Source organism: Ictalurus furcatus, chromosome 16 (assembly GCF_023375685.1).
Source record: "Ictalurus furcatus strain D&B chromosome 16, Billie_1.0, whole genome shotgun sequence".
Lineage (NCBI taxonomy): Eukaryota > Metazoa > Chordata > Actinopteri > Siluriformes > Ictaluridae > Ictalurus > Ictalurus furcatus.
The window spans coordinates 12,975,052-12,988,896 of NC_071270.1; the positions used below are offsets into that span (position 1 = coordinate 12,975,052).

At 43.3% G+C, this 13,845-nt stretch overlaps 1 protein-coding gene across 1 annotated transcript in view; it reads left to right on the forward strand.

Moving 5' to 3' along the window:
- Positions 1-13,845, forward strand: part of cblb (Cbl proto-oncogene B, E3 ubiquitin protein ligase) — a 94,559-nt gene that overhangs the window by 53,822 nt on the left and 26,892 nt on the right. Inside the window, exons 5-6 of the mRNA XM_053645157.1 lie at positions 3,769-3,925; positions 6,804-6,925. Coding sequence (XP_053501132.1) covers positions 3,769-3,925; positions 6,804-6,925 — 279 coding nt within the window. The remainder of the gene's footprint in view (positions 1-3,768; positions 3,926-6,803; positions 6,926-13,845) is intronic.

The window sequence follows — 13,845 nt, forward strand, 5'->3', positions numbered from 1 at the left end:
TTCTCCTTCACGCGCTCGTTTGAGACGTGGACCGTTTCAGACTCCCCTTCCTTTCTTAATTTTGTCTCGGCATTTGACAGCTCTTGGCGGTGTCCAGATCGAGCCCGATGTCATCGTCGAGCTCATGACTTGACTTTGAACTAGCACGAGAATGTGTTTTTGATGGCGCCTACAAAGCACCTCCGCGGGTTAGGGGGTTAGAGCGTCTGCTACGTGCTGTAAATGTAAGCACGGTACAGATACTCATCCGAAACCAGAGCGTCCTTCATCCTTTGTCGAGTTTTTAACCCGTGGACATAGCTGCAGTCAGTGTCCACACAAAACGCTAATGCTAACGCTAACAGTACAACAAAGCGGGAAGTTGTGAGGAAAAGTCTGATGAGCTTTTTACTCACAGTTTGCTTTTACGTGGATGTGCCAGCCTGGGTTTTCTGTTGTGCTCGGTGGAACTGTTTATTAGAGACTACTACTGAAGATTGCTGTTCGGTTTTGTTCAGTAGAGAATCAGTTCTCGCTAGTGAGTGCAATGCTAGCTTCCTGCTCATCGCGGTCATCTATCAAGATGGGTAGACTGCTTTCGATGGCTAGCTGTAGTTATTATAAAAAATATATGTTCCACGTAGCGATTAAAGCCCTATTAAAATAGTGTGATTAAGGTGTGTACATGTCTGTAATGCACTCCAGTAATGCGACTGAAATACAAATACTCCATGTCTTAATTTGATTTGTGTTTACTTTGAGTAAGACTTTAGCCGGATTAAAGTAATCAGTAATCGCTGTTTCTTAATCAGAGTATCGTCTTAATCGGATTAATGTCTGATTATTGTTGTCCATGTAAACATACTGAGTGTTGGATGTAAAAGTGCTACATGACTGCACTTTCATCTGCCTTTTCACTTTCCCCAACTTTTACAAAAAATTTTTTTTAAATAAGGTAGTTCTCATAGTGGGTTTTGTGAAGGACAGCCCATTTTTCTTCGCATATCCCAACATGTAAGGAGGTTGGGGTCGGAGCGCAGGGTCGTCCCTGGAGCAGAGAGGGTTAAGGGCCTTGCTCAAGGGCCCAAGCTCATCATTTACATTTATGGCATCTGGCAGACGCCCTTATCCAGGGCGACTTACATATATCTCATTTATACAGCTGAGCAGTTGAGGGTTAAGGGCCCAGCAGTGACGGCTTGGTGGTGCTGGGATTTGAAGTCCAATGTCTTAACCACCGAGCTACCACTGTCCCCAGTTTTCCCTACCCCTAACCCTTTAGTTACAGTGATGGAAATCACAACCCACCATTATCAAAGCTATATTTATTATTGAGCTTTTATAGTTATTATTAGCTTTTGTTTTTTTTAAACCCAGTCAAATAAAGTCAATAAGTTCAATCCAAACTAAGTTCATCTATAAATACCAACGCCAATCGGATAAAGTTCTACGACTGATTATTTTCTACATGCATTAAATCCATGCTGCAAGGGTCCGGGGAATTTATTTTCCAGTTAAACACGTCTCTGGCTACAAAACATCTCTCGTGCTTCACCTTTGCTCCATATCGCCTCCTTTCGCAGAACAGCACACGCGTCTGAAGGAAATGGCGAGCCCCAAGCCTCACATGCAGCACTTTCAGATCCTTCCACTACTTCTGCCTGTACTGCTGACTGTGGCCTATTCCACAACCACCTCCCCGAAAACAGAGGAAGTGATTTCCGCTGGGAGAGACGGAGATGTAGACAGATCAAGAGACAGCGACACAGAGAGAGAGAGAGAGAGAGAGAGAGATATCCGCCAGCGTTCTTTTGCTGAACACGGGCAATTCTGTGCTTGTAGGTTAGAGGTGCCCGGTGCTAATGGAAGGCTGTTGGCCAAGTGCTTAAGGGGATGAGTGTGTGAGAGTGTTTAAAACTCTAAAAGCACAAAGCACCGTGTGAGCGATGGGCTTCGGATGTATTCAAAGAGGGGGTCAGGTGTTTAATGGCCGCTAATCAAAATTAAGTGTGAAGATGACAATGCAATAAAAGGGTGGGCGGGGTTCAAAGAGTGTGTGTGTTCGTCTCTTTACAGGGCTTGTTATAAAGATAGGAGTGCTTGACAGATTGGATCTTGTGGAGACATTTGACTCATCCCCAGCCACATGAAGACAGCAAAGAAACGGAACCAAGAGTAGGAACAGAGTTCCCGAGATGAAGTTTGGGGTTAGGTATAGGCATGGTGTTATTTATTATTCTACTCGAATACTGAAATCAGTGCAAATACCTCAGAGCTAGTAATAGTGTGATCACACTACTGTCATGTGTAATTTTTTAAATTTAAAAAAAAATATATAAATATTGGGCGCACAGTGGCTTAGTGGTTAGCACGTTGGCCTTACACCCCCACCGTGGCCCTGTGTGTGCGGAGTTTGCAGGTTCTCCCCGTGCTGGGGGGGTTTCCTCCGGGTACTCCGGTTTCCTCCCCCAGTCCAAAGACGTGCCTGGTAGGCTGATTGGCGTGTCCAAAGTTTCCGTAGTGTATGAATGGGTGTGTGAATGTTTAAGTGATTGTGCCCTGTGATGGATTGGCACCCTGTCCAGGGTGTACACCGCCTTGTGCCCGATGCTCCCTGGGATAGGCTCCAGGTTCCCCGTGACCCTGAAAAGGAGTAAGCGGTACAGAAGATGTATGGATGGATATATAAATATTTAGAAGTAGTTTAAAGAAACCGTAACCTTTTCCTTCTGAGCTCCAACAGTCACATGCAGGCTGCCGGTCATGTCAAATGATTTGGTTCCTCAATAATGAAACATTTAAAAAAAAAAAGACTTTTAATTAAAAAAAAAAAAAATATATATATATATATATATATATATATATATATATATATATATATATATAATATATAGAGAGAGAGAGAGAGATAGATATATAGATATATATAAGTTCACGCATTAGTTGTTTCCAGGTTTAAAAGCAGGTGTGTGTTACTGAATAAAACTCCTCAACCTGTATGTTTTAGATATGCGAAAGATCCTGAAAACACGATGATGGTGATGATGATTGTTCTTATTTTTCTTTCTTTTCTTTGCATTTTCTATTTTTGTTTCTGTATTGAGTGATATGTAAGTCACTAGTCTATGACTATCTATGGCCGTAATAGTGTGCAACTGTTTGTGTGTGTGTGTGTGTGTGTGTGTGTGTGTGTGTGTGTGTGTGTGTGTGTGTGCGTCCTGAGGAACTTGGCTTTCTTTGTCTTTGTCTTATCTTTCCCAAAAAATGCTGAGTTATCTTGGCCGTTCTGCCTGCAGTATTATTTAGTATGGACGGTCACATCCTCTCTGTCGGCATCGGATGATGTTGCTTTGACCTTTTATTCCTTCACCACGACAGGTCCGGGACGGTGTACGTATCATACCCATAGTCTCACACTTTGACTGCCTGGTTGTGTGTGTGGGTGTTCCTGTGCCTAAACGCTACATAAGTAAGGTGCTACACCTCAGAATCCATGTGCACAAAGGGAGACGGTTCAGTGTGTGGGAGAGATGTTTTTTGTCTCTACCTCTCTCTCTCACTTTCATGGTGGCACTTTCGTTCTCCAGTTTATTTTCTCGATTAAAATGTCAAGACAGTCGTGTGCTCTCTGACGGCTGCCCGCGTCACGCGTATGTCAGACCTAAAAAATACCACGCTGATGTTCCTTTAGAACAGCAGCACTTTTGCTAGAAAAGGTAAAGTCATGCTGATTGGTTTATCAGTGAAATGTCAAGTGTTTGCGTGTGTGTGTGTGTGTACGTTCTGCAGGACAATAGTGCCATGGAAAGTGTTTCGCCAGTGCCTTCACGAGATGCATCCCATCAGCTCAGGCCTGGAGGCCATGGCCCTCAAGTCCACCATCGACCTCACCTGCAACGACTACATCTCAGTCTTTGAGTTTGACATTTTCACACGTCTGTTCCAGGTACTCTTCTTTAACCAATACGCTTTGACACCGACTCATCCAACGCTTTTATAGTAGGGAATAAAACGTATGCACAGGTCACGTTGTATCATGTTTTCATATCAAAGAGCAGATCATTTTCTGGGTAATATTTAAATGTCAGTTGAAATGTCAGAGGCTCGTTGCAGAGTTGCAGTCAGAGTGAAAGTGAAACTAAGGGATCTCCTCCCCTTTTTTGTCATTCTCCTTCCCTCTTAAGGTCCCCCATGGGGGTGGATTACAAAAAGTAGTAAAAAAAAAAAAGGGCTATCTCGCTCGTGAAAGCTGCAGATACTTAAAATCCATCATAACATGTAACCCCATTCCCCCCCTGCACCCCGGGGTGTCACAGTATGAGTCAGTGACCACAGTCTGTTTGCTCTGGATATGGGTGATGTGGGAAAGCAGAGCTCCAAAAGTGGGGAGCACCACTGAGGTTATCACTCGCCCCCTCTCTCACTCGCTTTTCTCTTTCCGCTGTGGGCGGCTTAGCGAGGAATCCCTCTGTTACGCATACATGAATCATCTTTACAGAAAACCAGATCGCGCCGATTACCCATGTACTTGTGAAGCATGATGGGACGTGAAGTTGTATGGAAATGGTAAATGATGGGTGATGCGGTATCACCCTGAAGTAGCTTATTTTCCCATAACAGCACGTCATGACGGTTTTTTTTTTTCTTTTTCTTCTACATTTTCTATTACGGAAAATGTAATTTATTTAAGAGCTCCACGTCTTTTTAATGGATTCAGAGTTACATGTCTTGTTGTGAAATGCCTGTGAAACAAGTTCTTCTAAGTTATTTACATTATAGCACCTGTAAACACTCGGTCCCTCACCAGCCTCTGTTTTTTTTTTTTCACGAGAACGTGTCACCTTACCGAGAACTCTGCACCCTGACACTACAAAAAATGCCGTTACTATAGAGAGGATAGAACGAGAGCATTAAAGTGCACCTATTATGGTTTTGAAACGTGCCTAATTTTGTTTTAAAGGTCTCCTACAATAGATTTACATGCATCCAAGGTCAAAAACACTTTAATCTGCTCATCATTTTAAACTGCAGCATTACCTTTTTCCCCTCAGTGTCACAAACGACTTGTTAAATGATTCGTTCTGAAGGATTCATTCTAAATTCCTCCTTTCAGAGAGCATACTCTGCTCTGATTGGTCAGATGTCCCAGTGTGTTGTGATTGGTCTACCGCTGTCAGCGCATTTCAAAAAGGAAACACCCACTACCATAATGAGTTTCAGCTCCATGTGTTCACGAGTAGCCAATAAAGACCAGAGGCGGGGATTTTTGTTACAAACCTACGTAGATTAGTACAGGAAGTAACGTCTGGAATTACTAACGACTCATTTCAGCTGTTCAGAATCGCTTCCTCTGTTCAGAATGCACCCAATTCTGCTCAGAAAGCATCAGTTTCTCCCTCTCTCTCCCTCTCCCCCCCTCTCTCTCCCTCTCTCTCACTGTCTCTTTCTCTCTCTCTCTCTCTCTCCCTCTCTCACTCTCTCTCTCTCTCTCTCTCTCTCACTCTCTCTCTCTCTCCCCCTCTCTCCCCCTCTCTCTTTCTCTCTCTCAGGGCTTTCGGCTCTGCGTGTTAATGACAAGCCACACGTTGTGGTCAGAGTTCAGCTCGTTTTACTGAAGATTCCTGTAAATTGACGCTACAGAGAAACGGTGTCTCTGAGACATGGCATTGATTTTCCGTTGCGTTAGAAATCTCACATCATGCTTCTCAGAGGTTTCTCTCATCACCCGCACTGGGCTCTCTACCTGTTTCTGTTTCCTCACATGACCTCGGCTCTACCCAGTCACAAAGCCTGGTAGACTTCACAGCTCAAGCAAACAAATACGAGCTATGACATCAATATTGCAATAACTTCCACACACACACACGCGCACACACACACACACACAATACAATTTGCTGAGAATATTGCTGTTGTCATCAGTATAATTTTCATAACACCACTCAACTTAATTGTTACACGCAGGTTAAAATGTGATGTTAAATCGTTTATTTTAGTAGACGTGAAACATTAGTGAAACCAAACCCGCTCATACAGTATTCTGCAGAATTCATGCGCATCAATGAAAACCCGCCTCGAAATGTTTTCCGATTTCACAGGCAGGGAAAAGTAACATTATACAGTAATGTGATGTCATTTTCACACTCGCCACACCCTTCTCCGAAACTCCAAAAGGTTCTGATTTCTTTTTCTGTTGTCTTTAAATGAGTATTTTGTTAGTTATAAAACCAATAGTATGGAAATATGATTTTTATTTATTTTATTGCACAGGCCTAGACTCAACCCCACTTCAACCAGCTTCAGAATGACTACGTTTTTCCGCTTCTCCTTGGCCTTTAGCTCAGTTCCACTTTGGTTTAAGGTCAAATGTAAATTATAGCTTGGAGGAGAAAGATACAGTAGTCTGGTTTGAGGCTCTTTAAATGAATGGTGGCTTTTTTTTTTTTTAAATGATTCGTGGTTCCTTATTGATCAGCAGGCAGCAGGACACTGAACGGAGTTGATATGATGAGCCAGCACTGTCGGAGATCTGTGGCAGGGAACAGTAGTCATTATGTGAGTTCTGTTTAAGGAGACTGTGGTGCTGACTGATCATTACTGCGAGCCTTAACAACCCCAAATCCGCCCCCCCCATTGATGAACGGTTCTGAAATTCTGAATGACTATGGCTCTAAATTTTGCCCTGCTCGCATGACCTTGGGCAACTCCTTCGTCACTCGGCATCAGATTCCCAGCACCGTGTAAAACAGCAGACTCTGCGTAGCCAGACGCCTCCGTCTCTCTGCTTAAGTTTTTTTTTCTTCTCTCTTCCTCTCTCTTTGCAGCCCTGGGGATCAATTCTGAGGAACTGGAACTTCTTGGCTGTGACTCACCCAGGCTACATGGCGTTCCTGACATACGACGAGGTGAAGGCGCGACTGCAAAAGTACATCAACAAGCCGGGCAGGTACGACCAGCTCTACGCTTTCCATCACGCTTCTAAGTGTTCCACTCGATACGTCTTGGTACTTCAGCATTGTTCCGGCTCAACAGGGGTGGATTCATCAGGCTTGTGATGAGGAGTCAGAATTGTGAGAGCAGTGGAGACCTAAAAGAACACTGCACATTCATGACTAGACATACATTTACATGTATGGCATTTTGTCAGACGCCCTTATCCAGCGCGACTTACATTTATCTCATATTATACAACTGAGCACTTGAGCGTTAAGGGCGTTGCCCAAGGGCCCAACAGTGATAGCTTGGCAGTGCTGGGGCTTGACCTCCTGACCTTCTGATCAGTTACCCAGAGCCTTTAACCACTGAACCAACACTGCCAACATAGGAACAATGCTAGTACTTAGTCTCTATGGGTTGGGGGAGGATCTATGGGGAAGTAACCGTCTGTGTGTGTGTGTGTGTGTGTGTGTGTGTTAAAGTTGGAAGCTGTAATCGATGTGCCATCTGCTGTGTAGCATGCTGCTCAAGCAGCTGTTTTTTCATTCTCTCTGGCAGACGGCTGCTGAGCGAGAGGGCTGGGCAGAGCCGTTAGCTAATTACAGGGGGTGAAGAGATGAACAGAAACAGATCCTCTCTTCTCCTCTCCTCTTCTCCCCTCCCCTCCCCTCTCCTCTACGAGTTTGAGGTCAGGGCTACAGACAAACAGTACGAGCGTCAGTAGTGTATATGATTACCACAGACAATAATTTCAACATGTTTCCCTGAACTGAATGAAAAACATGCTGAAACACGCTTATAATGCAAGTCTAAGGGTCTAAGTCTAAAACGCGGAACTTTTCCACAAAACATTTATTTGTTTATTTATTTTTACGCAAATTTAGTTGCAAAAACTATTACTGGACTTTACAACTGTAAAGGTCCTAGAATGTAACAGACACGAACGAATGTCTTGGAATGTTAAAGCTGCCTTTGTCGTTTTATGCCACATTCAAATACTGGACATCAATTTGGGTTACTTAAGTTTTCCCCAGGATTTTCTGGTATCTACACCATCAAGCAGAAACGGAATCATTTACGTATTAATGTTTCATGCTCTGGGGGTGAGGGGGGGGGGGGGGGGGGGTCTCAAGAATGACTTAAATTAATACTACTTTTGTCTGAAAATGAATATTCATGAAAGCGTTCTATGAAATGATGTTTCTTATAATCTTTATTGACCGCCTCAAGAAGTGTCCTTCACTTTTCTCAGTAGTGGGCTTTTGAATTTCATGTTAATCTGTGCTAATTTCTCTCTCTCGCACATACATGCACACTACTGTGGATGTAGATGAGGTTCAACTATACTGGAGCATTTCTTTATTGAGGTAGTCAGAACTGGATTTTTATACACAGGAGTCCCGTGTCTGTGTGTGAACATGGACATGGAGGCGGTTAATAACTGAGCAGTAAAAGAAAAAGACTGGGGGTAACGGTGGAGGCAACTGCTGTCTGATTTGCGGTTGGATGTGCGCTTGGATGAGAAAAACAAACAGAAGAAAATGGAAGACAGCAGGTGGTCATGCTGAACTGTTTTTCATTCGCTACATGCATATACCAAACTACTGAAGAACAACAGCAGCTGTGTGTCTGTCTCTGTCCGTGTGTGTCTCTGCCTATGTGTCTGTCTCTGTCCGCGTGTGTCTCTGCCTATGTGTCTGTCTCTGTCCGTGTGTGTCTCTGTGCCTCTGTCTGTGTCTGTCTCTATTTTCTTTGTGTGTGTCTCTGTCTGTGTGTGTATGTGTGTCTCCGTCTCTGTATTTTCTCTGTATTTGTGACCGTCTCTGTGTATGTGTGTGTCTCTCTGTGTGTATGCGCGTCTCTGTGTGTGCGTGTGTGCGCGTCTCTGTATTTGTGACTCTGTGTGTGTCTCTGTCTGTGTGTGTGTGTCTTTGTGTGTCTCTGTCTATGTGCGTGTCTCTGTATTTTCTCTGTATTTGTGATCGTCTCTGTGTATGTGTGTGCCTCTGTTTCTGTGTGTGTGTGTGTGTGCATGTCTCCGTTTCTGTGTGTGTGCGTCTCTGTATTTGTGACTGTCTCTGTGTGTTTGTGTGTGTGTGTGTGTGTGTGTGTGTGTGTCTGTTTCTGTGTGTGCGTGCGTCACTGTGTGTGCGTGCGTCTCTGTCTCCGTGTGAGTCTCTGTATTTGTGACTGTCTCTGTGTGGCTTTGTGTGTCTGCCTCTGTCTGTGTCTAGCTCAGCATCTATGTCTTTCTGTCTCTCTGTGCCTGTCTGTCTGTCTGTCTCTGTGTCTCTGTCTGTGTGGGTTTGTTTGTGTGTCTCTGTCTCTGTCTGTGCCTGTCTCTGTTTATGTTTCTGTCTCTGTGTCTGTCCATGTCTATCTCTGTGTCTGTGTGTGTTTATCAGAAGAGAAGAGACTCAGGAGGATGTCCAGTTCTTATTTGAGGTTTCTGAGGGAGTCAGGAGAGTGATGGATTACAGAGATAACTAGATTTCCAGCATGAAATTCAAAGAATGAGATGTTGAGATGAGCCTCTGCTCCTGACAGTTTTTCATGGAGTATTAGAGGAAGTATAGACAGAGGACAGAGAAACTAGTGTCACCAAATATGTTGGAATAAAAGGAAGTAGAGCGAGTGAAGGGACGCTAAAGATGTCACGAATTCAGCTTTTTGGACAGCAGACTGTTAGCGTACTGCCACTGAGCGAGACAGCAGTGAAGGGCTGCTGAGAGTCTGTGAAGTTGGAGTAAGGCATGTCATGTTGGAAGACACGACATTGTTTCACAGTGCACATTTATAATCTATGAATAGTCCCTGCTTTTCTAATACGTAGTTATGCCTCCACCAACTGTCAGGTAAAGATTTCAGTGCCTCACCTGCTGTTCCAGATAATCCAGATAAAGTTTTCTACGGGAGTGAAGTCAGTTTCTACTGTACGCAGTTCTGAAATTTACTAACTGGAATATGTTGCTATGTTCAGATGAATCTCAACCAGGAGTAAAGTTGAATTTTAACAGCTTCCTACCTCTGAAAGTGTAAAAGGAGAAAATCACAGGAAGACAGCTTATAGTGAAATTATATATACATACATATATGGCTTCTTAAAGTTGCGGTGTCAAAGTGTGTTATACAGTACGTTTACAATAATCCGATATTAACCCGATTAAGATGATGTTCAGATTAAGAAACTAGCATGTAAACAGCAATTATTGATGACCTTAATCTGACTAAAGTCATACTCGAAGTAAACACAAATTGAATTAAGGCATGTGGCGTATGCGTATTTTAGTCACATTATTGAAGTGCGTTATAGACACGTACACACCTTAATCACGCTATTAACATTGTGTGGGAGTTTTCACCGCATTTTGTGACTGGACACACACACACACACACGGCAGTGCTCAACCGTTTGACGGCAAACAAGAGAGCACGGCTGCGTCCGAAACTGCGTACTTACCTACTATATAGTAGGAGAAACACATGTATTTCGGTTACTATATAGTAGGTAAGTATGAGGTTTCAGACGCAGCCCACAGCTTCAAGCAGCCGTCTGTTTACACGTACAGCATGAGAAATAATTAACTGCACTTGAAGCTTTCATAAAACTAAGTGAAAAACCCAAAACTGTATACGGTACCATAACGAAGATGAACTGTACGTTGATGCGTGAAATTCTGGAGGGACGATGGCCGGCGTGGTGTGGGGACGTAATGACGTGTGCTGTTAATCGATCTATGTTCTATAACATGTAAAACCTGAACATGAAAGGAGTATTCTAAAAGCAACTCATGTAAACACCTTAATCACAAAAATGTGTTATAAATATTGTCTTATTCAGAATAAGGTCAATAATTAGATTATTGCAGTCCATGTAAATGTAATCAGAAACTTGATTTTACATCTTTCTAGGCTGCAATTCAGCCACATCAACATTTTTTTTTCTTTGGATAATCTGCTGCCTTTAAAATACCCTGTTCAACATCACTGATATGATGCAATTCTAGACACTATCATCTTCATCAATGCTCCCTGCAGACTGATTTGAACAGACCTCTCCTACCCATTTCAACTCACTGTTTACTTCCCCACATACTTGTTCGATAGACAGTCTTCAAAGAGCTAACACTCTGCTAACGTCCCAGTCATCCAGAAACTCATTTCTGCCCGTTCTGAGAAGCAGGCCTGACGAGGCTTTAGGGAATGGGCTTATTAGCCTGAGTTGTTGGTCCCAGATTTTAGATCTCCTCCTACCTCCTGAAGCTTCAGGTCTCCTGCTGTCCACAGTGCCATACCTCTCAGCCCTTTTAATTAAACCAAAACCATTGTAGCCTACACAGTATATAGAGAGAGATAATGACTGTTCATTTGTCTATTGTTTCTCTTTCTCTGTGTGTCTCAGTACCAAGACACTTGTAATGCTCGGAAGAACAATACGCATCTCGATAAACTGAATTATAGATTATAGAGCAGTGCAAACATACTCGTGTACCCATTTGGGATTCTGTTTCTATTCAGACTCCTCGCTTATTGACTCACGCGAAAGAATACACAGTCTTGTTTAATGGGACATTTCCGTATGTCTCTGTCTGCATGGTCCGCGCCCTATTGTTTCAGCGAAACCTCGTTCAAATTCGAAGTAATTCAAGCAAAAGGAGCACGCACATAACGAGAGAAAATGAAGACGATAAATGTGCGGCGTATAAGGCGCGGTGCGTGGTGCGTAGAAGATGTTATTAGCTCTGAGCTTTCTCTGCACAGATAGAACAGAGGCAGGCTCAGCATGAGCGGCACATGCGAAGAAAGTCAACGAGGAGTGAAAATAAAACCTGAAGGTTAAAAAGCAGCAGACAAGATTAAAGCGTGGCACATAAGTGCTAATCGAATTATTCCAAAACCTCCTGTGGCGTAACACCACGGCACATCAGACTGAAAGTCGAGGCGACGCTTCGCCTCTTATTAAGCCTGTGTGTAACAATTTGCCGTGTAATAGTGAATTCGAATCGTTTTAATAGCAAATCTTTACGCAGTGTAAACAGGATTAGACCGGTTTATACGCTGAACAAACCAAACCGCTATGTAAATAACACAGAGAGCCTGATAGACACAGCATATAACTAAATCATGTGCCAGAGAATAGGCCAAACTCTGGAGGCTACACTTGATGGAATGGAAACAAGCTGCTGAAATAAACTCATCGTGTTCAGCAACATAATAACGAGAGAGAGAATTCTCCATAGACTTTACAGTTACCGTGCCCTAGGTTATACGAGAGCGCTTACGAAAGGCACAGGGCAAATGAAAAGTATGAGCGTTTGGTTATAGGCGTGCACGCTATGACTCGATTCTATTTTGTTTCAGGGTAACAATCTCAGAATTGTGCATTTAAAGCAATTCTTTATCTACAGCCCACAGACTGGATTTGTTCCACTTTCTACTAAGCACAAAGAACACAATAACTGAATCAAGTGATTTTAGCTGGTTAAGTCCAGCATTTCATTTCTTTTTTTTAAAGTGTAACAAAAAGATATTGTTGCAGCACTCCAGCTCTATCTTCTAGCTCAGTTTGCTCCTCGTGTGTCAGTTTAGCAGCTTGAATCTTAGAAATATACCTCCCACCACCATGAATACACATTATGTTTGGTTCACTATCTGTAGTTAGATGGAATCAGGGCCAAGTTACAGTATGTTTTTACTGCACTGTGCTTCATTTGGACCGAGACCACCTCACAGGTTCTGACAAAGCAGTTGTTTTGGTCCGTGCTTAAGTGTGATTCATGTGTTCTTTCCTGCCTAAACAAATCTCAACAAGAAGGTAGGTGCAAGAGGGTTTAATTCAAGTAGACGCGCTGACCTTAGCTGACAATAATGCCGTACCATGAAGAGAGTTAAGAGTTAAGTGCTGTTCAGACGTTATAACCATTGTGAAGGGAATTGTTAAAGAATCTGTCGCTGCTCAAGACATTGCCGGATCTTTTTTTCTGAACCCTTTGAGACTTTCTGCCAATTCCCTCCCACCAGGCAGCTCTCCCCATCATACAACAGACTAACACATGCTTCCTCCGAGACCCGTGAAGCCAGCCAAGTGCGTCTTTCAACTGCTGCTCATCCGTGATTGACACCCATGGTTTGCTAGTGTCTCTGTGTTTGACAGGGGAGTGAGAGAGTACGCCCGTCCTCCCACTCAGAGAGCATGTCCAATTTCACTCCCTCGGCTCCTGGCCTTGCACGGCTGTGGTATCTTGTGGATTCGAAGTCGCGATTCGAAGATAAAGGAATGATAAACTATTTCGTATAAATTATATACGGAATAACGAATGAAGAAAAGCTGAAATGCCAAGAGGAGTTTGTTTACGGTGACTGTGTGTGTAATTAGACATCATGATGATATGTTAGTATGTAAGGTCCCAGTACTTGCATACTCTTACTACTGTACACACTCAAAAGCATGTACTTTTCCTTCACAAAAAGAGTACATACGTTTAGTACGTAGTATAATTATGTGACTTGGGACACAGGGATTGACTAGGAAATTGATAAACGAGGCTGAATGAGGCTAGCCATCTTAGAAGTGAGAACGTCTTGGGGCTCCCGAGTGAAAAGTGTTCCGTCTATTCGAGTCTCGACTTGAAGACACCACAGCCATCCGACGCCCGGATCCGAGGGAGTTGGACGTGTTCTCTGGGTGAGAGGACTGGCATGCTCTCTCACTTCCCCTGCGAGAGAGTATGCCTTTTATTTTTTTCCCATATTTCATTTACACGTCTCTAAAATGTGTTCTTGATTCCGGCAAAGCAAACGGACACAATGAGCTGAAAAAGTGTCCACGGATCCACACTTGGAGAATCTACCGGATATAGTAGACCACCCGGGTACCTTTGGGACACTCATTTCAAAATACTACCATTTGGGACACTAATTCTCATCTCG